Here is a 24772-nt window from a genome sequence, read left to right as displayed (position 1 = left end):
TACCCCCGTTAGTCAAGTGTGGCACCATACCAGTCAATCTCTCAATTAGAAGTAGCTCCTCTTTTTCGTCAAGAGTCTTCGGTTTCCTATTCCCAAAGCTCGCTTGGTGACTTTAGAGCTTGCCTTGTTCTTCCCATTGGCCTGGCTTTTCGAAGGTGCCTCGAAATCATGATCATCGTCGTCATCCTTTGAAGGGCTTGATTGCGTGAGGTCAATGAATTGTGATGTTGTTGGAATTTGAGACATCATAAGCACGCCTTGGCTTTCTGACGACTTGATTGCTGGCAGACTTGGTAATCCCATTATCTCAGGACTCTTGCTAGGCATCGATCGTCTCTCACTCTTCAATCTGCGTGTCGTCGCTCTAATTGGCTGTGGGGACTTCTTGATAGGAACCTCAACCACAACCGAAGATCTGGTGGACTTTCGATTCTGTTGACTCGATGTCAGTTCCCGGATTGACGGTAACCCATCACTATCTTCATTGGCGAATCCATCATCTTGGTACGAGGAGTCTTCTCCATCGTACCCACGACCGCCTAAAAAAGATTCTGGTTGGGCAGGAGGAACAGGTGAACGATCGGTCTCGCCTTCAACGTCTTGAGATGGCGATCGAGGCACTTCTGAAGTTATCGAATGTGTCTCTTCATGATCTTGGCTCAGATCTGCCCTAACTTCGTCTACCCCCTCATCCTGTTCAGAGTCCCCGGCCGCACTACGTGCCTTGTCGTGATCTGAAATGGTGAAGGAGATATCAACTAGTGGAGCTGGTGAGATTCTCTGCGCATCTTGGTGCGAGCTGCTATTCGTACCTTTGACACGGTCCGACGAGTTGATTTCGATTTGTGAAATATGTGGATATTCAACCGTCCCTTGAGTCGGCATGTAAGGTGATGACTCTTGATCTGGCTCGGACGGGAAAATGTTGCCGGTGTCTTGGCTGAAAGCAGATGCCTCGACAGCTGGGTCAATCTCTGAGGAGATGTCCTGGAAGGAACTTTGGTACACACGTGGCGACCCATGTCGAAATCGATGTGCCACGTCCCCTTGACTTTGGGATAGGGGTTCGCTCACAGCCTCTGTCTTGCCATCAGCATCGGAAGGGTTTTGTATAGGTCGAAGCAATTGCTCGTCCAAAACAGAATCGAATCCAGCTTCCTTGATTATTGTTGTAATCTCATTTCGACGAGGCGTCGTTATCTCAACCTGTTCAAGCAGGAGTTCCGAGTTGGCTTTATTGGGCAAAATGGCAAGAGGTTCTGCACTTTCTGGAATCACATCAGTCTGAGAACAGGTCGTCGCCCCAAGTGCGTCTTCTAAATGCCCGCCCCGAAGTTCTGGGGCCAGTCTACTCTTTGGCACTTCCATCGTGGAGGCTTGGACCAGTTTGGGAGATATCATGTCGCCAAATTGTACTTCGCGTATGCCGTCATCTGGTGTATCATCGATGTCATCTGCGCTTATCGCAAACTTGCCGAGGATTCGTTCTCCAGTATTCTCATCATATAGCGTGGATAGCCCCTCCCAGAATTGTTTCGCAAGGAGAAGTCGAACAGTATCACCTGGTTCCACCTGCTCGACTCTGCCGACCTTATAAGTGGATACTGTTGGTTGATAATTGGTTGTGTGATCCATTTGTAATTCTTTGTATGCAATGACCGCGCCTTGAACGAGATGGTCTCGCTCAAGGTTTTGTAGGCTGTCGAATTCGGTAGGGACTGATACATCACCGCAGGACAAAGCGGCAGAGGCTTGTACTGTGTCTGCCATCTGAGGTTCGTCGTCATAATTCAATGTTGAAACAACCTCAACAATACCAGTCTCGTTATTTGAGCCATGATAGTATTGACGGTCGTCCCGAGCCTGACGCTTGTTTTTGCCCTTGCCTCCAAAATCACCTTTAGCCCATCCCTGCTGGAATGGGAATGGAGGCGGTGGTAGCTTCCATCCATCGCGCTCGCACTCGACTGCAGAGACAATCAACTTGTCCTCCCAAGAGCTCAAGTTCCCTGTCGTTGCTTTGTCACCCTCCTGCACGTTGGTCTGGTCGCCCAGCTGTAGCGAATTTGGATTGTGTGCATACTTGAGTGGACGATTTGTTTTAGACAGTTTCTCTCTCAAAGCCGCTTCAGCAGCTTTGTCCTTTGGAGTTCTGACTCCAAGGGCTGAGAATACCATTCTTCGAGAGCTTGCTAGGTCAAGCTTGGTTCGTCGAGGAGACGGATCGCTAGACGGCCGAGTATCGACAGTCTCCGAGGATACCTGTCGTGCAGCATCGGTCGAAGCCACCTGTGTCGCAATAGTTTCGCTTACAGAGCTGGGCTGGTTGACAGGAGCCACCTGTTCAACTACCATACTTTGACTTTGACCAGCTGCTTGAAGGTTGTCCGGTTCGTTTTTTGGAATTGTAGGCTCAATGAGATTGACTAGTGCAGGAACGACAATTCCTCCCTCTTCGTATTCTGTAAGCGATTTGAGATCTGCGTTCTCTGGTAGTATTCCTTGCTTCTTAAGCGCCATGAGACGTCGTCTTCTTTTGCCTCGATCATTATTGCGATGAGTCCTTGCACTCCCTTCTCCCGGTGCTGACCCTGTAGACTTTGGCGCCGGTATGCGGTTCGCTGATAACTCAGGCAATGTGGGTGCAATTGATCTAGGAACCAGTGCTGGTGCCGGCTCTGCGTTCTTGTGGTCTCCCCCTTCCAGATCCCGATCAGAAGAAGCATCCAACACGGAATCACTACTGGCAGAACTAGAATCAGATCTCGAACTTGATGAATCGTCCTCATCTTTTTCACGTACCATCTCCTCTTCTTCAGAGCTCAACTCTGAACTAGTTGATGAGTCGCCACCATGAGATCTCATAAGCCTCAAAGCACGCTCTTTTGCATGTTCAATTGCTTGAAGGTCTTCCTTGGTATCATCAGCTTCATCTTCAGACTCAGACTCAGAGTCAGACGATATTCCTGAGTCCGAGGAGTCATCCGGGGATGTAGAATCATTTTCCTTCTCTTCAACAATTCTGAGGATGTTGTCACCCTCTGACTCTGAATCTGAAGAAGACTCAGACGATGTGGAATTTGAAGTTGCATCCGACAGAATCGGTGTGTCTATGACAAAATCTGAATCGTTCGTATCATCGGTCTTATCGGTATCAGATGTGAACAGGTTGCGAGCGCCCTTCACTGGAGTCGAGAATCCTTCGAAGGTTTCATCTCGGACTTCGTCACCGTCATCGTCCTCAGCTCTTTTTCGCTTGAGGTGGGCTGGAGCGACCTTTGAACTCTTCCCGTCACTGTTGAGAACCTCTTGCTCAAGAAGACAGATCTTACTGGAGGCATCACCGAGAACTTCAATCGAGATGTCCTCGGCACGTTTTCGCCAAATTTCAGCCGCCGCACCCACCGCCTTTTTTAGACGAGGATGCAGGTCATAGGGAGGACTTCCGACATTGTCAACCATTCTCAATGCATGCATGAGTCGTAAGCCATCTTCAATGGCTCGCTGCTCGTTGTTCTTTACAATTTTCTCGAAAAGCTGACGAACATCGTCTGGGAGAAGGTCGGGGCTTTCGTAGGAATCGTCTGCAGCCCTTTTGCGATTGGATTGACCTTGCGTGGATGTCTTTGAGCGTCTCTTGTTATCCTTTAGAATTTCCTGAAGGAAAAATCGAAAGTGCTCCGGGGAGTCGAGAATCTCGCCGAAGTCGGGCTCTGCGGGAATATCAGCATCGTCAAAGTCCTGTCGAATGGCGATTTGTAAATTATTTTCCTCGGTTATTGATACTCCTTCATCATCTTCTTCGCTATTGTCACTGTGACTCTCGCCATCAACAAAATCCTCGTCGTCCTCATCGTCTTCATCCTCATCATCAACGCCTTCAATCGCGTGCAGTTCCGTCTGGTGATCAGGGTATGGTCCGATCGAAAGGAGAGCGAGATTTGAGTCTTCGTCAATGGCAGGGTCTTCAATCTCCAGTCTCCGCCTCTTCCTTGGTGGAATGGTGACACCCGGTCTACCAGTCCTCCGTAACCATTGTTTCCCAAACGTAATACCATCAACTAGATGTCTTCCGTCACTTGTAATCTGATGTCTGCCACCTAGTCTCCTGACCCGTAGATCCTCAGTGCTCAAAGCTCGTATGATGACCTCGTCATCATCTCTCAACACAGCCTCGCAGGTTTGGAAGTGCAAGCATTCATACGCTGTCTGTTGGTCTGCGGTCGCGGCAACTTCGACGACGTAGTCCTCCAAGCCCCATTCTCCGTCGAAGGATTCGAGGGGAACCAGATCGTTCACATCTTGGAGCAGGGCTGCAATTGTACAGTCTCGAGATCTTGTGTGAGAGGTCGGTCCGGTGCCAGTGGTGTGGATTATGTTGACGGGTGGGAGCGCATGTCGAAGAATCTGGAGTTGCAGGCGCATCTTGTCTCGCTGGATGAGAGTTTTGAGACTGCGCCTGCCAGGCTCTGGGAATTCGGTCGGAACCAGAGAAAGGGAAATCCTGCAGGGTGCAAATGTTAGAACATGTGGACCGAGTGTCTGCAGATCGTGCAGCTCGTGCACAGGTGTGGTTTTTCGACAAAGTCGGCAAAGGATGACGCGTGAGGGACGATTGGAGAAAACACGAGATTCGAGCTAAGAACTTGACTAGCCAATTTACCCACCAATTGCGCCGGCAAGGGAACGATTAGCACTTAAATAGCGGGGTTTTGACCGTCTAACCACTAACCACCAACTACACCCCGCTCCAAAGACGTTCGAGTTTCTATTTCTTAATATTTTGATGAAAATACCCATTGGCCCCGAGAAGAAGCGAGATCAAATCCGATACGAAAGCCTAGATGAGCCGAAAATAGGTTTTAGCATAACCAGACATGAAAGCCTCGCACGCTCAGTCAGCCCTTCCATGTGCCAACAGGGATCTAACGAGAGGGGGTAACGAGGGGTTAATCGTAGGTCACGACTCTCGCTCTATCTACAATCCTTGGGAGTAGAATATCGAGTAAAGCGACGATTATGTCCTTCTATATCTACGCCTGTGCAGGAGACTTTGTTGGCCTCTGTTCATGACGCCAAGGCTACTTCTATCTATACACCTCACTGGCTCAATGTGTTCCCAGATTGGCCGTGAAGCAGGTGAAAAACGTACGACCGAGCCTCGCCGGTGCAACAACTTTAGAGGCTCGGTGATGTAACATCACCTTGTGTCTCAGCCAGCAATCCCGAGGGTAATACCGGGTTGTGCGAGTCGCCTAGCTCCCTATTTTCCTCAGCCTTGTACACCAGCCTCGCATTGCTCGCGTCTACAATAGCATTATTGTATCATACTAGTCAAACATTTCTGGTGACGACGTATCGCAACCCATTCTCATCGCAAGGCCCCATTTGATGTGGCAGAATCAGAGCTTCCTGATTTCATCACGGAGCGTAGCAAGTAGGCCGGCACGAACTGAAATCGCTATGGGCTGGACGGAACCTTCTATACTACGGAGCGCAAAGAATCGATGAGCAGAAGAATGAGCAGAAATGGAGGCTCTTGAGTCACAAGGGAGTGAGTCTGATAGCGACATGAATGCGGAGAAGCCCCAAACGAGCACATCTTGTCCTGCTTGAACCGCCAAGAGGTCTAGCGATATACACCAACCGGGGTCCGGGACCCCTTATTCACTTTGTGTACAAGCTACCAACGGACTGGTAATCTTCTGCGCCTTATCCTCTAAGTGATCGGCAGACTGCATGTTAAATGCACGGTGATTTCGTGAGCGGCTGTTACTTGTTGTTTTCATTCTATCCCGATCCTCAAATCACGCATATTTGCCTCGTGGGGCACAGTTGGCAGATTTTTCTGATGCCCCTGTGGTTGATGATACTTGAGACTGTTTACTTGATCTTAAGCTGGACTCTCACCATCTGAGATAGTTCAGCGTCTGCTGCCAATGATCATGGCTACCACGACAATCACCATAGACCCTAAAACTGGGCTCGTCGACAGCATTGATTCAAGCAACCCTGTCAATCCAATACAACAGCATCAAAACCAATCGATCCCGCAAAGACATAGCCGAGTCGATATCTCTCATTCAGCATTGACCGAGAACGCAACACTATCCACCCCCGCTGAAGATAAGCCCTTCAAACCCACTCGACGCTTCTGGCTTGTCATGCTGTCCATCTCAGCCATATCTCTTTGTGGCTCTGTTGAGGGCACGATCGTGGTCAATGCCTTGCCAACCATTGCCGCCGCCTTGGGTGGCGATGGCAACTTGTACCTTTGGGTACCAAATGCTTTCTTCCTAGCCTCCATCTCGGTACTCCCACTGGTAGCTCAGATCAGTGATATCTTCGGCCGCCGAACAATGCTGCTGGGTTCGGTCTCGCTTTTTATCTTCGGCAGCGCTTTGGGCGGTGCCAGCAAATCAATAACTATGCTCATCATTGCCCGCACCATCCAAGGTATAGGCAGTGGCGCAGTCGACACGTTAACCGAGACCGTTATTCTGGACTTGGTGCCTCTACGTGACCGTGCCAAGTACCTGGCATATGTGTCCATAGGTACAACCCTTGGCTACGTTGGAGGGCCATTCGCAGGCGGAGTAATCGTTGTAAAGCTGGGCTGGCCCTGGGTCTTCTATCTTAATGCCATCCTCGGTGGAGTTGCCCTCGTTATGTTCTTCTTCTTTCTTCGTGTCAAGCACCGAAGAGGTCAGTCCTTTTGGTCCAAGGTCAAAAGAATTGACTTTGGTGGCAATGCCATATTCATTGGCGCAGTTGTGGCTGTACTGCTGGCCCTTACCTGGGCTGGACCTGTGTATCACTGGAATAGTCCTCAGATCCTAGTGCCACTCATTGTTGGTTTGCTAGGTCTTCTCACCTTCGTCGGATTTGAGTGGACTCCACGACTTGCTCCAGAACCATCTTTCCCCCGCGCGATTGTGGCTAATCGCACGTCCTCAGCAGTTTTCATCATGACTTTGGTCAATTCGATAACCATGTATGGCACCTTTTATTTCCTGCCTGTCTACTTCCAGGGCGTGCTTGCAAAGTCTCCACTGGCTTCTGGAATTGCTCTTGCTCCCATCTCTGCAGCAGTCATCCCTTTTGCCGTTGTTTCTGGCATATTGTCATCGAAGATAGGCAAATATCGACCGGTTCATGCTATTGGTTGGGCTGCAATGATTCTCGCCGTCGGCCTGTGCAGCACTCTGGGCCGCCATTCTCCTGCTGTGGCATGGACGTGCTATGAACTCTTGGGTGCCGCTGGGCTAGGCGCACTGTCCATCTCACTACTACCAGCAATGCAAGCGCCACTCGAGGAGCGCTATGCCGCGACCTCTGCGGGTATGTACAGTTTCGCCCGTGGATTTGGTGCTATATGGGGTGTCACTATCCCCTCTGTTGTCTTCAATAACGTCGTCAAGCATCAAGCTGCTGCCAGTAATTCAGCTCTTGTCACAGCTCCATCCTTGGTCGCACGTCTGGCCGATGGTCAAGCCTACCAACTCGCTACCAAAGCATTTCTCGATTCCTTGGATAATACTTTGATTCGAAACCAACTTATTGCTATCTTCGAACACGCCATTCATGTCGACTTCTATGTCTTGGTCGCTTTCGCTGGCTTTGGCTTGCTTTTGGTACTGCTGGAGAAGGAGGTACCTATGCGAACGCAGAACAATACCGAATTCGGGCTAGAGGAGGATGAGGATACAAACAACGCGCGAAGTGTCCGTGATGGCGATGGCGAAACTGGCGACGTAATCATTGAAGCTATTAGGAGTCCAGACATCACTGCTGATGGCATGACGCCCGGAGCGATCGATGTTATTCCACTACAGAAAGTGAACGCCGCGGCTCGATAGGCAGCATTCTGCTCTCGAGTCCTTTACATTGTATGGGACACTCGTTACTTGAACTCTCGAGATATCGAGTAGTACTTTTTAGCCTAGATTTTTGCACACTACTCTAATGTTGAGATTATGCCTCCATAAAGTGGGACCGTTACGAAGCACATATCCAAAATTCTCTCAGACCTACGAACTTGAAAATTTGTCCTGCTCGACCCTCGACGGAAAAGGCTCAGACCCTCTACCGAGTACCGTACACATCTACCGCAATATTCTAAATATACATTCTGAATTGGCTGTCACCTCCGGCATAACGCCGACGGAAGAGTCCCTAGACAGCATGTCCTGGCGGATACGAGGAATAGAGAACTAAATCCACACCAACTCAAACCCGTAGTCAGTTGTTTTGATCGTGATAAGCTCTTGCATCGTATGCGGATAAGTCAACACGATATGAAAGGCAACTTGAGAGTCAAGATTCACTCATATTGCATACGGTTAAGACGTTGAGGCAGCCAAGGGAGGTGTAAGGCTGAAACCCCTTCTTGATTGAGAGGGATGTGCCTCAGATGACTCGGGTTTCTTTCCGGGACTGCGTTGGCAAAAATGGTCAACAATCTATTTTCAGGTCTTCCTTCTGCATCCAGGCGTTCTGCCGGTTGGTTTTCTTCTGGATTTTGCCCTCCACGTAAGTTGTAATGATGATTTGTCGCTGCTTCTTCAATGATGAGATCCTGGGCAGCCTCGGCGGGGTTCCTGGGTGCGGCTCTACCTTCTAGCGCTGCGAATGGTTCCCACGGGAGACATGGAACCTGGAATCCCCAAATGTTCGTCCTCGAACGAGCCTATCAGGATTGTCTATCAAGATGATCCCAAGTGAGCGTAACTACATCTGTACTCGTTCGATTGCCTGTTTTACTCGTAAGAAGAGAGGAGTTTGGAAATCAACAGAGCCGAGAGCCTGCCCCTTAGCTCCCTGTTTCCAAACTGTTTCGTCTGTGGTCGGGTAGCGGCGAAGCGCCTAATCATCTTATGCTTTACCATGTTGGGGGGTGCACGCCTAGACCTCCTTAACCATTGTGAGCCACCCAAGCCCTTCACAGGTTAGCGTCCTCCCCGGATCCAAAAAATGTCCACGCGTCAGAGACATTCTTCGACTTGCCAATCTCAAAATCACCCCTCGGCGCGGTCAACATCTCAAACGTGACAAGTCTCATGTCCCAAACAGGAGAGGGCCAAACAAAGATTGTTCATCGCACGAGGTTGTGAAGTGAGCAAGGTCCACGGTGCTTGCGTGGAATGTCGCATTCTCCGAGTCGCTTCGACTCTCAGACCCATTTCATCTCGTTCGATAGAGTTCTTGTGCTGTGACACTTTGTGTTTAGCCAGGGGTGCTGACTGGTGACTTTTGGCTGTCCACACCTTTCCCTTGGTCTATCCCTCTTTGCTTGGTAAGGTTCAACTTCTATCCCTATCTTACGAGGCCTCGTATACTAGGAGAGAAGGGTGGACTACCCATCTATATAAGCTCGTGTCCATCGCATCGCATTAACCTGAGCTCTCCCATCCTCACCAACTGTCACGATTCCATCCTCACCATTTTAATTTTTACTCTTCAAAACTCAGATCTGTGATCTAATACTTTTAAAAGAACATACAAGATGCATTCCGTACTTTCATCCACCACTCTCCTTGTCTCTGTGCTGGCCACATCCGTCCTCGCCTCTCCACAATATGGCGACTCATCAGCCACGACGACTGCCTCATCCTCGGCAGCATCCATGTCGGGCGTTCACCAAGTCCAAGTCGGACCTGGTCTCACCTTCAGCCCTGACAGCTTGACCGCTGCTGAGGGCGACTGGGTCGAATTCACTTTCGGATCCGGTCACTCCGTCGCACAGAGCTCTTTCGATGCTCCTTGCGTACCCCTCGCAAGCGGTGCTGGTGTCTACTCTGGATTCCCCAACGACGGAGACGTCTGGCGATTCCAGGTCAACAGCACAGATCCTATCTGGCTGTACTGCTCCAAGGTCGGCCATTGCGAGGGTGGCATGTCTCTTGTCGTGAACCCACCGTAAGTAGACCCAAATTACAATGTCTCCCTTATCTGAGGGACAACAAGCATTGCTAACTCGTGAACAACAGTGACAACCAGAACACGCTTGATGCATACAAAGCGGCATCTGCCAACGCCAACACTTCATCCCCACCAACAGTGCAGGGTGGTGTCTTCGGCGCTGCTTCCGACAGCACCAGCTCCAACAGCACGTCCAGCGGCTCATCCACCACCAGTGGAAGCTCAGCCAGCGGCACCTCCAGTGCAACAGGTACCGCTGCATCCACCAGCAGCACCGGCAACGCCGCCAACTCCAATGTTGCCCGAGACACCCTCTTCGCTGCCGGTGCCTTGGTTGGTGCCGTCGCTGCTCTCCTGTAAAGCCCTCTTACATGAGATGTTTTATCTTGACCGGTTGAATATTTCAGTTTTCCATCTTCCAACTGACATCGGTCTTGCTCGCATATCCTATCCTCACAAATGACTTCATGAAGTCAAAAGCACTTCAAGTCAGCAAAGCAAGCATTAACGCACGCATCAAACCACCCTGAATGATACCCAAAACCCAGTTTTACCCAAGCACTTTACCCGTCAAGACACCTATTGGCCTCATGCAAAGCAGGGGATAGCAGAGAACTGAGGTAGTTAATGCCTGAATCATGCCAGAACCTCACTTTCACGTCGATAGCTTATGTTCTCTTCCTGGGTCGCGATCAGGAATATCCTAGATCGAAATTAGAAAATCAAGAAAAAGATTCCAAAAACTCTCTTAAAAGTTTTCCTATGTGTTGAAGTTTAACTCCATCAATTGCTGGGAACGAGACCCGCTATAAGATGCTGCATTCATGACCACTTGGCCCATCGCATCGTTAAACCCCCGATGTAAAAAGGACACGCATCGACCAGGATACTACTATCTGCTGAGCTAACGCTCAACAGGATCGAAAGGAGACTGTTGCAGAAATGAAGGCACTTACAAAGGTAGTTGTTAATCCGTTCTACGGAACGCTTCTTACAAGTTACCGTACACCATTTATGGCTGCTTCTACCGGGACTTGCCATGAGATAACTCTGTGACCGTACATGCATATCTCGGTACACACCTCGCAGCTAGAATTAGCTCTCGGTCACATTATGAGATCTTCCGGGCCCCGCATGGTACGATTCCGCGCTCTCTGTTTTCAGCGGAATGGGGATGGGGTATCGTAACAATGTAAGGGACAGGGGCAAAAGAGCTGCTGTGGTCAGTGGTCACTTCGCCCCTCCCCGCATTTGGAGGTCCCCAAACCACTCGGCAGAAACGCGGGGGTGTAGCTAGGTTGTATCAAATTCCTTCTATGTGCATCCCTAATCGTACTGGGTCGATCAGGGCACCCAGCTGGCAAAGTGATGTACGTTCCCACCATTTCGGCTCAGCACACGAACACAAATCCAACGTTGCCCTCCATAAAGGCGCGGTCTGTTCCCCGGTTCGACGGATAAGACGATCCAGATATGCATCAATTTGCAGACGCAGGTGAGAAAGTCGGCTCTCGGCACCGAGTCATGGTCAACGAGTACGCGCATATTATTCAGCAGATTCCTGGGGCTAAGGTGAACCCCCTAGGTTTCGGGCGCCAGCGAGCGTGAGCGTGGCCCTTAATTCAGACATGTCTACGACTAGATATTCGATCTATCGCTGGGACACCCGATTATTGATGATACGATTTGGAGTGGCAGAGGCAGAAGTTCTTAGCCCACGGCCCGCCTGCCGCGAGATTCCACGACTCAGACTCGCATGACTCTCCCTTGAGTGCTCGTGTTGTACCCAGTGAATATCCGATACCTAGGCATGCCCAAGCAGAGGAGTCAGTAGTAGGCCTGAGCCGAGGCTGAGGTCTGAACCAGGATATCAGGAGAGGGTGACTGAGGTGTGGGCACCAATCAGAGGCGGGGCGCGTCTCGGCCTCCATGTCGACATGAGATCTACACTTCGGTGGTAGAGCTCGGAACTCCGAAGTGGCAGATCAGCGTTGATAGATATTGCCTACTCTTATTGACGGCTGACTTTCTCGGTATATAAGTATCCCTGCTCCTTCTGTGACTTCCGTAGCAATCGTCTTGAAATACTAAGGAGAGACGTGCCAGAAACCCTCATCAGTGGTCAGAAGTTTAGAAAGAATGCCGCTTTTAGAATCGCCCGCGTACACGGATGCCGATATCCCTGACTATCCGCAATCTACTCCGCAACCGTTGAAAATCATTCACGTCGGTGCTGGAGCATCCGGTCTGATCTTCGCACACAAGGCTGAGAGGGGTCTGAAGAACTTCGAGCTTATATGTTATGAGAAGAACGACTCGATAGGTATGTAGGAACATGTGCAGGAGCGTGTCTCTGCGTGCGCAGTGGCTCCAGTGATCCTCGCTAAGTTGGTGTTGCAGGCGGTACTTGGTATGAGAATGTGTATCCTGGATGTGCCTGTGATATCCCTGCGCATACCTATACCTTGCCATTCGAGCCGAACCCAGAGTGGTCTGGTTATTATTCGTATTCGGACGAGATCCAACAGTATTTTCTGAAGTTTGCGAAGAAGTATGGTGTGGAGAAGTACGTGAAACTCAACACTGCAGTCGAATCGGCTACTTGGGACGAGTCCGAAAGTATATGGAAAGTCGCTTTGAAGCGTAAGGATGGTACCACCTTCGTCGACAGCTGCAACGTACTCGTTAATGGCTCAGGGGTTGTCAACAAATGGAAATGGCCCACCATAGAGGGCTTACACGACTTTCAAGGTGTCCTAGCGCATTCTGCTGCGTGGGACAGGTCGATTGACTGGGCTGGCAAAACTGTCGCGGTCATTGGTACCGGGTCGAGTTCTATCCAAATGGTGCCTAAGTTTGCTGAGACGGGTAAGCACGTCTCGGTATTTATGCGTAACCAGACTTATATCGGTCCACAATTTGGCTCGAATGTATCAAACAAGGAGGCGGATCCAGATGCCATGGAGCCTCATGCGGCTGGTAAGCATCAATATACGGAGAAGGAGAAGCAGAGATTCAGAGATGATCCTGATTACCACTTGAGATATCGCAAAGCTGTCGAGCGATCAGTCGTGAGTGGCTTCAAAATGTTTTACCGTGGCTCGGAGACAAACATCGCAGCCAAGAAGTTAATGCAAGACTCCATGTCTCAGCGACTGGGCGACCGCGACGATTTGAAGAAACGTTTTATTCCGGAGTGGAGTCCTGGGTGTCGTCGCCTCACCCCTGGTGAAGGGTACCTCGAAGCCCTCTGCGAGCCGAACGTTACATGCGTCTTTAGCGACATCGTCAAGATCACGCCTACTGGTTTAGTGACGGCGGACAATGTTGAGCGTAACGTTGATATCCTCGTCTGCGCTACCGGATTCCATATCGGATATCAACCACATTTCCGTGTCACCGGAACTGGAGGACAAGTCATGCAAGACCAGAAGCAGCCAAATGTCTATGCGTCAATCTGTGTACCAGGATTTCCAAACTATTTTGTGGTCAATGGGCCTCGCGGCAACTGGGGTCAAGGCTGCGTGATGCCATCGCATGAAGTCCATACGGAGTATATCGTCCAATGTTGCCAGAAGATGCAGCAAGACGACGTCAAATCAATGGTGCCACGCGAAGACGTTACCACTCAATTAAATCTCTACATGGATGCCTGGCATCGAAAACACTCCGTCTGGGCCGAGGATTGTCGAAGTTGGTACAAAGACAATGAGCCAAATGGCAGGGTATGGATCTGGCCTGGTAGCCTGTTTCATCACTTAAAGTTCATGAAGAGGCCACGGTTTGAACATTATGAGCTCACATACAAAGATCCGAGCAATATCTTTGCATTTTTGGGTAACGGCCTCACAATCACCGAGGAGAAGTTTGCCGGCACTGAAGATATGCCCATCCCATATATTAGAAAGGATGAGGACGAGATTTGGGATATCGAATAATGTTTGACGAACGGGAGAGTATATCAGCATTCATTCGTCGCAGACTTGGAAAGACCAATATATGTAGAAACAAAGATCTAGAAGGTGCCACGTCAGGTTCAGAAGAATTTGAGATCAATCAAGTAGGGAGTCGTCTTCGTCTTTGGAATTGATTGTGTTAATCTGATTGGATGGCTCACGAGGCATCTTTCCCATGACAAATGAGTCAACTGCCTCGAGTTAGTCAACCGAAGCTGATCGTGGGAATATGAGAAGGCGTCGTGCCAAAACTCGCATCGGGTACAGAGCCGGACAGAACATATTTACAGTTAGTAGCTTCGAGGCTTTCGCACGCCATATTGGCCAGCAAGCTAGCATGACGAATCCCCATGTTGTTGTCGATACGGCGGAGTTGTTCTATCGCGTAGCATCTCACTTCGATCGCATTCAAGGCTTCCACAGCAACAAGGTAAAGTGGTTCGATTAGTGTGGGAGCTCCTAATGACAGGAGGGTGGTCAGTCATGTTGAGAAATATGTGCTCGTTATTCAACGATGGCACCAGCGCCGCGCCTGACGGGAGAAGACTTACGTGGAGTTTCCATGAAACTGAAGCAGGAAATACAAAGCTCGTTGCATAACTGGCGAATGGTAGAGAGAGGCTGTGATGTGTGTTGGTCGTTTGGTTTACCTAATGTCGCCTCGTGCTCCACAATAACTTGGTTCACAAGGATTCGCAATATTCTCCAGTTCTTCCACGCCTCCGCAACCCACAGGTTCGGGTAGATGTGAGTTAACCCACCGAAATTTAAGAGACATTCCACGGCAGTATACTTCCACTCTTCAGGCATAGTCGTTTGCCACTTTATCAAATCATTGTCGATAGCAGTGGCATTTTGAATAGCGGTCTTCGCATCCATGATGTCTCCATTTCGCAATGCAGCGCGAAGATTGACTAAGCGGAATGATATCGCGCAGATGGAGTTCGGGCTAGCGAGCTTGCGACGTTGCCACCATTTCCTTGTCTTGCTGGCATAAAATCCATCCCATGATCGCATAAGGCTTTCCGGGACTGGAATATGACGTTGCATGCAGGTTGAGAGCTGTGAGAATTTAGTACACTAAAACTTATGGGCGAATTGAAGGCCATCTGAAGGATATCACATACTATTTGGGAGCGTAGTTGAATGAAAAGCTGGCCTCCACGTTCGCTGTCAAATTGTTCCTGCCCTCTCAGATCTAACAAGGCTGTGGCTCCCTGAATGTGCGTCTCCCATCCACGATAGTGGTCCCAGGTGTCAAAAGTGACGGTCTGTATCACAATGAGTACGAGGCTGGCACTCAGCAAGCATACTGGATTTTGGTTTTACCTCGTACTGCCCAAGTAGGATAATAGCCATCATTGTTTCATCCGCAACGGCCTTGATAGGGTCGCTCAGTGCTTTCTTTGTTGCCATCAATGCTGTGGAATACTGTTTCTTGGATTTTGCGGCGGCATCAGGAGCATGAAAAACATTTGCCAAGGCTGCCATGCCCACTGCTTCGATCGCTGCTCGTAGGGAGTCATTTGTTGTATGCCAAGAACAGGACCGCGCCAGCCATTGCGAGTAGTCACAAGAGAAAGGTGGCTGGTCGAAGGTGTATCGCGTGAAGAAGAAATTGATGCCAAGTTCTGTGAGAGGGAGACAAGGTCCTCGCGGGATACTAGGCCGCAACAATGCTGAAGGGGAGGCTGAATATCCCCCGACGTTCATGCGAACAGAGGACGTCAACTGTGAGCTCGATTGTACTAGGCTTGAATCTTGACTCTGCTGTCTGTGAGAAGCTTTCTGCCTGATACGTTCGGACTCATCCCGGAACAACACTTCACGCAGATCACGATAACCCGGACAATCCTTGCGGGACTTCTCGCACTTCAAGCAACGCGGTTTTCGTTGGTCGCACTGGTAATGCACGAAGTCAGTTGACCTGGATCAGGCTTATTCTGAAAACCGTCGGGATTCCGACGTGCCTTGATTCTGCGTTTGCGACATCGCTCACAGCCCCTGCTCAGAACACCACAATAGACCATCGTTCAACCCCATAGAAGTTTTCACATTCCACAAAGCTGAGGAATCTGCAGCCGGGCCATGAGGTTGAACTAAATGCTGATATTGAGTCCTATCGGTCGGCAGTATCCATGGAAGCTGAATTAGAGAAGGGCTAGTGCAACGGATAATGCATTAAGTATCTGCTGCCAAGGTTTTACTTAGTGCCTGGCATCCTCGCAGTGGTGCCCTGCAACAGGTTAGTCTGCAAATGTTTTGATAACGACCATCGCTATTGGCTGTTTCATGTATTTCGGACGGAAACCCATAGATATATATATTGTGTCCACCCACCTGTTGTAATTGTTGCTGTGAACGCAACCTTCTCTACCTAGGTAGTCCTCAGAAAGCTTGGCAATCACGTCGGTCGCTTTCAGGCAGGAATCAGTTGTGTTTCGAGGTCAAGCTGCCGAAGATGTCACAGATTGATCCCAACAAGGTGGCTTTCAAGCCAGAAAAGACGTTTGCTTCTTACAACCATGAGCAAGGCAAGGCTTATGCTCAGGTTCGCCGCGATTATCATCCCAACGTTTATCAAGCCGTTCTCGACTATCACACTTCGACCGGAGGGAAGCTCGACATGCTTGTTGATGTCGGCTGTGGGCCTGGAAACGCCGCTAGACAACTTGGGAAAAACTTCAATCATGCAATCGGTCTCGATCCCTCTCAAGGAATGATATCGATGGCTCGCTCACTTGGTGGAACCACAGCAACTTCGGAGGCAATTAAATTCGAGACCTCCAATGCTCAACAGCTAGGAGCGAATCTTTCGCCACCCATACAAGATTCAAGCGTTGACCTCATTGTTGCTGCCACCGCTGCGCACTGGTTTGATATGTCGGAATTCTGGCCTAGCGCTGGCCGCATCCTCAAGCCGGGTGGAACTGTGGCATTTTGGACTTCTGGCGAGGCGCGCACCGATCCAACTCTGCCAAATGCCGAGGCTATCCAGGCTGCTGTGGAAGAACACGAAGAACGATATTTGAGACCGTACTTTGAACCAGGGAATCTACTCAACCGGAACCGCTATCGTGACCTGTTGCTCCCATGGACTTTAGCACAACCTGTGACAGATTTTGACGAAAGCGCATTTGTGAGAAAAGACTGGAAGTTTGGAGACGAGTTCGTTGTTGGAGGCTCTGAAATAGATCTCGACTCATTTGAGAAGCTTTGGGCATCTGCAAGTGCACAGGTGCGTTGGTATAAGGCACACCCTGATGATGTCGGCACCGAGCGTGATCCAGTAAAGTTACTACGTCATAAGATCGAGGGTTTGTTGCATGAGGCAGGAGTAGAAAAGGGGAAGGAACGACTTAGGGGGGCTGTCGCTGGTACATTACTGGTGGTCAAGAAAAGATCATAACTCCTGGATAAATCGTTTGTTGATTGCCATGGCACAAGGTATACCACAATGAGTTGAGGATTATCTTTGTACTGAAAGAGTCTCTCGGGACTGAGTGTCTTGTAGGACTCGTACCATAAGCGCGATTTAGTGAGCAAAGCCTGCTGGGAGTCGATCAAATTGACTACCGATTTTGTGGTAGACGGACGCGTCACGAACGCGTATAATACTTCGCCGTATGTATTGCTGCGCTTAGCATATTTTACTGCGCCGTTGTTGAGACAAGAACGACCACCTGTACTCTTGTGGACCAAAGTTGAAGGAGCCTGAGGGAGCCGAGTAAATACACACCTCCAACAGATATTGCATATTCTGATTTCATCTGCGCCGCAGACATTTGCCTTGCCTGCCCTGCCCTCCCCTCAATTGCGTTAATGTCTCTTCACGAAGTTTGGCAAGCAGCTGCGAGCAGCCCTTTCCAACCTACTATTGGCAAGGACAGCCAGCTTACCCTAGGATTGTTCTTACTATTCGTTGGTAAGGATAACCGCTTCTGGGTTTGAATACCTACTAAGAGCAGATCAGGTCTTATTCTTACAGTTCTATTTGGACTGAGTGAGTGTGGTGGCTACTTCTCTTCTTCGAAGCCAAATACTAACTCAGCCCTAGATCGATCTACCCTCTCGATACCTGTGTTCGGAATCCCAGCCTCTCTTGCCTTTGGGTTTGTCTTGCCTGATATTTCTGTCCTCGCAAACCCTGACACGCTGTAGATTTGGCGCTATTTACACCATCTGCGGGGTGGGTGTCTATGTTTGAGACTTAGAAAAAGGCAGCATGCGCACTTAAAATAAACCATCATCGCGAACTCTCCATAACTCACCATGGCCAGTCCTCCACTTTTTACAGCCATATCTACATCAGCAAGGCAATTACATGTTCTTCTTCGTTGCATTGCATTCTCTCCACGAGCCGAGGTACAAATCACACGTTCTGGCATTCGCTTTTCGGTCGAAGAAGCTAGAGTGCTACAAGGCCTTACGTTCCTCGACAAGGTTCTATTCTCCACGTATCAATTAAAGGTAGACGATGAGCAGGATACTATTCCCACGTTTTCAATCTCGATAGTGGCTTTACTAGAAACACTTCAAATCTTTGGTATTTCTGACTCAAGCTCCTCGTCTCGCAACCCAAACGGCGGATTTTCGTCATCCTATGGAAATGCTTTCAATGCGCCTTCTCTGGCTTTAGCTGGTACTTGCCGTATCACATACCAAGAAGCAGGAGCACCGCTCACTATCACCATTCAAGAAGGATCTGTAACAACCACGTGCGAAATGAACACCTATGAAGTTCATGGAGAATATCATGACGACGGAGGGATCCCCTTGGACAGGGAGAGACTGTGTCTGAAAGCAATTATGAGAAGTACTTGGTTACATGACGCCATTAATGAACTATCGGGGACAAACCCTTCAGCCCTTGTACTGAATGCTTCCAATCGTACAGCCCCATATTTTTCATTCGAGGGAGAGGGTGGACCGTTTGGCGACAGTACTGTGGATTTCTTACCAGAAACAAAGAATGAGCCCACTCCCAGCGGGCTTCGAGGGAGGAAACAACCACTAGTCGCCGAGAACTTTGTGGTGGCTCCACCTTCTGGTACTCATGGCAGAGTCAGACAGCGTTACAAGTTCGAAATGATCAAGCGTGCTGGAAGAGCTATGGCATTGGCATCCAAGGTCAGCCTCCGACAAGATCAACAGGGGGTACTCAGTTTACAATTCATGATTGATTTGGGCGATGGTGCTGCTACCATGGGTGGTGGACGACGTGGTGATGTTGATGGAAATATTGGTGCACCTCCAACACCAGGGAGCGTGGCTTTTGTTGACTTTCGATTTGTGCCTCTGGTCGGCGATGAGGACGACTCTGCCAGCGAAGTTGAAAGTGGTGATGGGCTTCATGCAGATGATGACTTCGAAGCTCTCAACTAGACGCGTGCTCTATAAAATGCAAGATCCAGCCTTGCTTGCCAAGCTTTCCTGACACTCTTTTTACCTCCATTGCTCTGTTTCCACAAGCGCCTCGATACGAAGCCCACGCCGGCATATTAGCGATTCTAATAAGCCTACGATAAGTACCTTAAGTAGATAGTAAGCAAACCTTCCATTTCATCGCCTCCCGTACGACCGGCAAGATCCCCGAAGGTCCCGGAGTGCCGAAGGGCACTCCGATTCGTTCTTTGGAAGCCGGAGTTCTTGACGTCACTCTTCAGAAAGTCAAATCCAATAGTGCAATCTACCGTGCGCATGGGAGGAGGCTCAAATACCGACTGGACTTGACTCCGACGGATTTGAGGGTTTAAAGCCCGGCTTGTGAAAATTCGTTCGACGGTGAGTTTGATATCTGGGTTTGCATACTATAATCACGGGGTGTTTTATCCTATACATCTCTGGCACCTTCTAGCCATCATCCTTCGTTGTTCAACATCCAGGAGGTAGCTGTCGGCGAGATGGAAGACATGAATGATGACGACCGCGAAAAGGATCGGATGGCCTCCGACAACCCAGCAATGACCATCCCAGCCAGCCATAGCATTTCAAGACCGCAATTCGAACGCATAAGATCGCGGGGACGAGCCGCCACGACCTCCGACCCAGCAGCAGACATGACCGAGGTCACCAAGCAGCCAACATCAAGCAGTACATTCTTAGCGCCGACAAGATACGATGTGGGCTGGCGCCGCGTGGTACGCAACTTCTCACCATCGTGGTTCAGCGTGACCATGGGGACAGGGATCGTCAGTGTGCTGCTGATCTCGATCCCCTTCAAAGCAGCCTGGCTGTACTGGCTGTCGGTGGCATTCTTCATCCTCAACGCCGTCCTCTTCACATGTGCATTCCTCATCTCGGTGCTGCGCTACACGCTGTATCCCGAGATCTGGTCCGTCATGATCGCCGACCCGACCAACAGCCTGTTCCTCGGCACCGTGCCCATGGGCTTTGCCACGCTGCTTCAGAGCTGGATCTGGCTGTGCTGTCCGTATTGGGGCTACTGGAGCGTGACGGTCGCATGGGCCATGTGGATGGTCGACGCCGTGGTCGCGGTGGCTGTGACGGTCAGTTTGCCGTTCCTGCTGATGAGCCGGGCGCAGAGGCAGGAGTTGGATCGCATCACTGCCGCACAGCTGCTCCCGATCGCGGCGACGATCGTAGCGGCGGGTGCCGGTGCTAAAGTTGCAGAGATTCTGCGCGACGAGGGCGCTGCCCTGGGGACGTTGATCACGAGCTACGTGATGTGGGGAATGGCGACGCCGTTTGCGATGACGGTCCTCGTCATCTACTACCAGCGGCTTGCTCTGCATAAATTGCCGCCTCGAGAGGTCGTCGTCAGTTCGTTCCTCCCACTCGGTCCGCTTGGCATGGGCGGATTCACCATCATGTATCTCGGGAAGGTGGCGCGTCAGGTCTTCCCAAGAGTGGAATTCTTCCACAACCTCTCCATCGCCGGCGACGTGGTCTACGTCATGGGTGTATTTATAGCCTTGATAATGTGGGGGTTCGGACTGTGCTGGCTCGTTTTCGCACTCGCAACCATTTACACCACGAGGCCTTTTCCTTTCAATATGGGTTGGTGGGGGTTTACGTTTCCGTTGGGTGTCTATGCCATCTCGACTATGACTTTTGGTGTCGAGATGCCTAGTCTATTTTTCAAAGTGCTTGGAACGATCATGAGTGTTGCTGTAATCATACTTTGGTGCATTGTAGCGGCGGGCACGGCGAGAGGGGCTTGGTCTGGGCATCTCTTCAACGCCCCTTGCTTAAAACAGTTGAAGAAAGAGGATAGAAAGCCCAAGGAGAAGGTGGATGATCGGGAGAAATTGCCCGAGACTTAGGTGGTCACAAAAAGTTCAGGTGTGCTGCTTTTAATTTAATTTATATCTGTATAAAATGTACCTTAGCGGAAGACATATAAAACGTCAAACTCCTCCCGTAGGATGAGTCGGGTCGATCCATTTGACACCTTCAGGATTTTCGACAGGAACAACATCTGGTAAGTTGACAGCAATAGCCTCGCCATCACTCCTCATAAGCACACACTCCAGCTCCTCCTCCTCGTTGGCATTGATCTCCTGATGTGGCACATAAGGCGGCACATAAATGAAATCTCCCGGCCCTGCCTCAGCCGTGAACTCGAGACTGTCACCCCAGCGCATGCGTGCTTTACCCTTGACGACGTAGATAACGCTCTCGAGATGGCCGTGGTGATGCGCGCCAGTCTTTGCATTGGGGTGGATCTTGACTGTGCCTGCCCACAGTCTCTGCGCACCCGTGCGTGCCGTGTTGATCGCTGCTGCTCGTCGCATACCGGGCGTCTGCGCCGTGTTCGCGTCTAAGCTGTCGCCTGGGATGACGCGCACGCCGCTTTCGCGCCATCCATCGGGTGGTTGGTCGGTAGATGATGTCGCTTGGAAAAGGTGGGGTGCCTGTGCCTCGTGCGAATGCGAGTGCGCATGGTCGTGGTCATGTCCATGTCCCTGGGAATGCGCATGCGAATGCTCGTCCGACATTGCAATATACTGCTTTTTGCTTCTTGGTATCTTGGCTACACCGAAGTTGAAGAGCTTGTGGCTTTATTGTGGCTTGCTTTGTACGCAGAATTGTGCTCAGAAGTTGGTTCGTCGCCCGAGGCCGTCAGCAAAGTAATCGAAGACCTTCCTCCAACTACCACACCAAGGACTGTTGAATTGTTTGCTTCCTTGGAGATGTTCAAGAATGAACGAGAAATCGCCGACACCCTCATTCAGCAATAGCAGTGGAAGGCCGAGGGTCGAGGGGTAAATACACCATTCGCGGGGAAAGGGGACCCCTCACTCACCTCTGGATTGATTCCAAGCGGAAGCATTCAGTGACTAGCCTTGAGCAATATCTCATGGAGAGAATGCTGCTCATTCTAAGAATACAGTCATCAAACCATCGTTTGTTGTCCCCTTGTACTTGATGATCGACCTAATTGCCACGCCCAATAATGCTCTGACGCCATTGTAACTTTTGAGGCATAAATTGCATTGGATAGGAAATCTCACAAATAGGGATTGTAGTATTCGCGTCGTTCCGACGTACATCCAGAGCGGGTATCTCCATCTTGATTGGGTTGAGGATAAACGGGTTCAAATAAGCCTTGACCACTGGTCGTCAGTTGTAGGGTACCCTGCTGTTAAAGTAGTCCTATGGGTGTCCCAAAGATCCGCTTGCGTTCTGTTGTAGGGCGTTGACAAGGAATATTGACTGATATCAAAGTGTAGATATATAGACATTCCGGATTTCTGCTTAGCAATGTCTAAGGGATCTCATATCTTTGTCCTGTGAGAATACTTGGAGTCCGCAGACACGTGCTTACCTAGTCAACGAGGATAATGAGTTACAACAATAGCATTATAGTCCTTGGTGCGGGCGTGCTCGGCTTGACAACAGCAGCGGAATTGTCTTCGAGGTTTCCAAACACCAGAGTCATAGTGGTTGCAAAGCATCTTCCAGGTGATCGTGATAAGCTCTACGCATCGCCATGGGCAGGGGCCAACTTCGAGCCCGTGTCTCGTGACAACGGTCCTGCTGAGGAGCGAGATGCGATCACGTATCGGAAATTGAACGAGCTGCTTCAACAAGGCCATGGCGACAAGGCAGGAATATACAAGATGGACTGCCGTACTTTCTATGACGTCTCACCGGAAGATGCTGGAGTATTCAGCAATGGAACTCAGGCGATCTGGTTCGATAGACTGGTCGAAGGTGGGATACGATATCTTGATAGCGACCAAATACCGCTGGGGGCGAATTTCGGATTCGATTTTCAATCCTTCACCATTGATACTCAGCGATACTTGAGTTGGTGGGCTTTCATATTGCCCCTGGACTATTTTGCACCAAACTGACTTTAAAACCAGGCTGCAGAACCTTGTATTGGGCAAGGGTGTTGAAATTCGTCGGGGTGCATACTCATCCCTTGCAGACCTCTTCCAACGATTTCCAGACGCAAAATCATATTTCAATTGCACAGGAATTGGGGCGCATCATCTGGGCGACGTGAAAGATTCATCTGTTTACCCAGTTCGTGGACAGATTGTTCTCATAGAAAATCCCAGAGAACCAGTAACAAGGCAATATGTTCGTGTATCACCACAAGCGGACAATGGTGGAGCCACTTATGTCTTCCCCCGAGGGAGGCATGGTGGTATCATTCTCGGGGGCTGTCGACAAGAAGATGATTGGGATGGCGAGGTCGATATGGATCTCGCCAAGGATATTATGCAGAGATGCTGTAAGCTCGCCCCAGAGCTTGGTAAACCAGAAGACCTAAAGGTCATTCATCATGGAGTTGGGCTGAGACGTAAGTTGGCCGTCCTCTTGACCTGGGAGGCGAAGTTAATCAATTATTGCCAGCATCTCGAAGACATGGGGCCAGAATAGAGAGAGAACTGATCAACGACAACATGGTGATTCACAATTATGGCGCAGGAGGATTCGGTTATCAATCATCGTGGTAAGTTTTGTCAAAGCTTCAAGCTGTCCTCTAGCAGGTGGGCGATAGAATAGGCATACTGACTCAGGAGCCAGGGGTGCTGCTCAACAAGCTGTGGACCTTCTATCGACATCCTCTCGACTTTGATGGGCTGAGTAAAGGAGGGAACAACCAGCTCTTTAACTGCATCGAGCTCCTAGGATAAGGGCTCGCCTTGTTAGATCGGAGTGACAGTTCCCCGTATGAGTACCGTATGAGTACCGAGTACATTGTACCTTGATCCTTTCCAAGATAGTCCGGGCCTGAAACATAGCAGCAGGTTAACGCCTCGGTTCTCTTTGGGCTGTCCAGGTGGGGGATTCTTATTTTGCTGTCCCAGGCACCTTGGCATGCCAGTGGGCGAGGGAGGCCAGGGGGGTTAGGACCTACGAGTAGACCCAACCGCCGGAAGGTCGAGTTTGATCTGCAAAGCCATTCATGTCATGGGCATACCACGGAATTTCAGCTCTCATCACCCATCTTGATGTCTGATGCGACAATAGCCTGATAATTGCTGATAGGCAGAGTCATCACATCTCCCGTGATGAGGCTGATTCGGTTCTGAATCAAGTTTCAACACTGCCAGGGCCCAGGGGGCTTTCTGGACAGCCAAAAATATATATCTTGTTACATCACTACACCCTAAGGCCCTGTAAGTTGGCCACCCAAAAGCGCTGAGATGCACGAAAGAAAGACCCACCCCTGTGTGGAACACATCCCCGATGTTTCCCCCTCGCAACTCAAGTCCGGTCCGCCATGGGATCCCATGCAAAAACCTTTTTGACTGTCGACGACGGCCGAAGTACAAGTCTATTGATCCGTCATATATTCATGCTGGGAGTGTTTCAGCCAGCCTGGAGAAAGGAGTACTCGTACGGATATGAATAAGGCAAGCCAGGTAGTCTAATGCGTTGGACGACAAAGCGGCTGCCTTGCAGTCAACGAT

At 50.1% G+C, this 24772-nt stretch overlaps 9 protein-coding genes across 9 annotated transcripts; 7 read left to right on the top strand and 2 right to left on the bottom strand.

The window, feature by feature from the left end:
- Window positions 1–45: 45 nt before the first annotated feature.
- Window positions 46–4425, bottom strand: LTR84_006460 (uncharacterized protein; the record flags this gene model as incomplete). The annotated part of the gene is made up of 1 exon (XM_064850021.1): window positions 46–4425. The coding sequence occupies one exon, from the start codon at window positions 4423–4425 to the stop codon at window positions 46–48; it is 4380 nt and encodes a 1459-aa protein (XP_064703322.1).
- Window positions 4426–5939: 1514 nt separating this feature from the next.
- LTR84_006459 (uncharacterized protein) lies at window positions 5940–7859 on the top strand (the record flags this gene model as incomplete). The annotated part of the gene is made up of 1 exon (XM_064850020.1): window positions 5940–7859. The coding sequence occupies one exon, from the start codon at window positions 5940–5942 to the stop codon at window positions 7857–7859; it is 1920 nt and encodes a 639-aa protein (XP_064703321.1).
- Window positions 7860–9505: 1646 nt separating this feature from the next.
- On the top strand, window positions 9506–10281 carry LTR84_006458 (uncharacterized protein; the record flags this gene model as incomplete). The annotated part of the gene is made up of 2 exons (XM_064850019.1): window positions 9506–9918; window positions 9990–10281. 2 exons carry the CDS (start codon window positions 9506–9508, stop codon window positions 10279–10281), a joined length of 705 nt encoding a protein of 234 aa, XP_064703320.1.
- Window positions 10282–12060: 1779 nt separating this feature from the next.
- On the top strand, window positions 12061–13859 carry LTR84_006457 (uncharacterized protein; the record flags this gene model as incomplete). Its single annotated transcript, XM_064850018.1, has 2 exons — window positions 12061–12244; window positions 12322–13859. 2 exons carry the CDS (start codon window positions 12061–12063, stop codon window positions 13857–13859), a joined length of 1722 nt encoding a protein of 573 aa, XP_064703319.1.
- Window positions 13860–16338: 2479 nt separating this feature from the next.
- Window positions 16339–17286, top strand: LTR84_006456 (uncharacterized protein; the record flags this gene model as incomplete). Its single annotated transcript, XM_064850017.1, has 1 exon — window positions 16339–17286. The coding sequence occupies one exon, from the start codon at window positions 16339–16341 to the stop codon at window positions 17284–17286; it is 948 nt and encodes a 315-aa protein (XP_064703318.1).
- An 863-nt stretch (window positions 17287–18149) lies between these two features.
- On the top strand, window positions 18150–19262 carry LTR84_006455 (uncharacterized protein; the record flags this gene model as incomplete). Its single annotated transcript, XM_064850016.1, has 1 exon — window positions 18150–19262. One exon carries the CDS (start codon window positions 18150–18152, stop codon window positions 19260–19262), a length of 1113 nt encoding a protein of 370 aa, XP_064703317.1.
- A 518-nt stretch (window positions 19263–19780) lies between these two features.
- LTR84_006454 (uncharacterized protein) lies at window positions 19781–21163 on the top strand (the record flags this gene model as incomplete). The annotated part of the gene is made up of 1 exon (XM_064850015.1): window positions 19781–21163. The coding sequence occupies one exon, from the start codon at window positions 19781–19783 to the stop codon at window positions 21161–21163; it is 1383 nt and encodes a 460-aa protein (XP_064703316.1).
- Window positions 21164–21247: 84 nt separating this feature from the next.
- On the bottom strand, window positions 21248–21838 carry LTR84_006453 (uncharacterized protein; the record flags this gene model as incomplete). Its single annotated transcript, XM_064850014.1, has 1 exon — window positions 21248–21838. One exon carries the CDS (start codon window positions 21836–21838, stop codon window positions 21248–21250), a length of 591 nt encoding a protein of 196 aa, XP_064703315.1.
- An 846-nt stretch (window positions 21839–22684) lies between these two features.
- Window positions 22685–23934, top strand: LTR84_006452 (uncharacterized protein; the record flags this gene model as incomplete). The annotated part of the gene is made up of 4 exons (XM_064850013.1): window positions 22685–23157; window positions 23213–23655; window positions 23709–23808; window positions 23883–23934. 4 exons carry the CDS (start codon window positions 22685–22687, stop codon window positions 23932–23934), a joined length of 1068 nt encoding a protein of 355 aa, XP_064703314.1.
- Between the last annotated feature and the right edge of the window lie 838 nt (window positions 23935–24772).

The sequence above is a fragment of the Exophiala bonariae genome (genome assembly GCF_035927105.1).
Source record: "Exophiala bonariae strain CCFEE 5792 chromosome Unknown scaffold_24, whole genome shotgun sequence".
NCBI lineage: Eukaryota > Fungi > Ascomycota > Eurotiomycetes > Chaetothyriales > Herpotrichiellaceae > Exophiala > Exophiala bonariae.
This window is presented reverse-complemented; position numbering and strand designations above follow the sequence as displayed.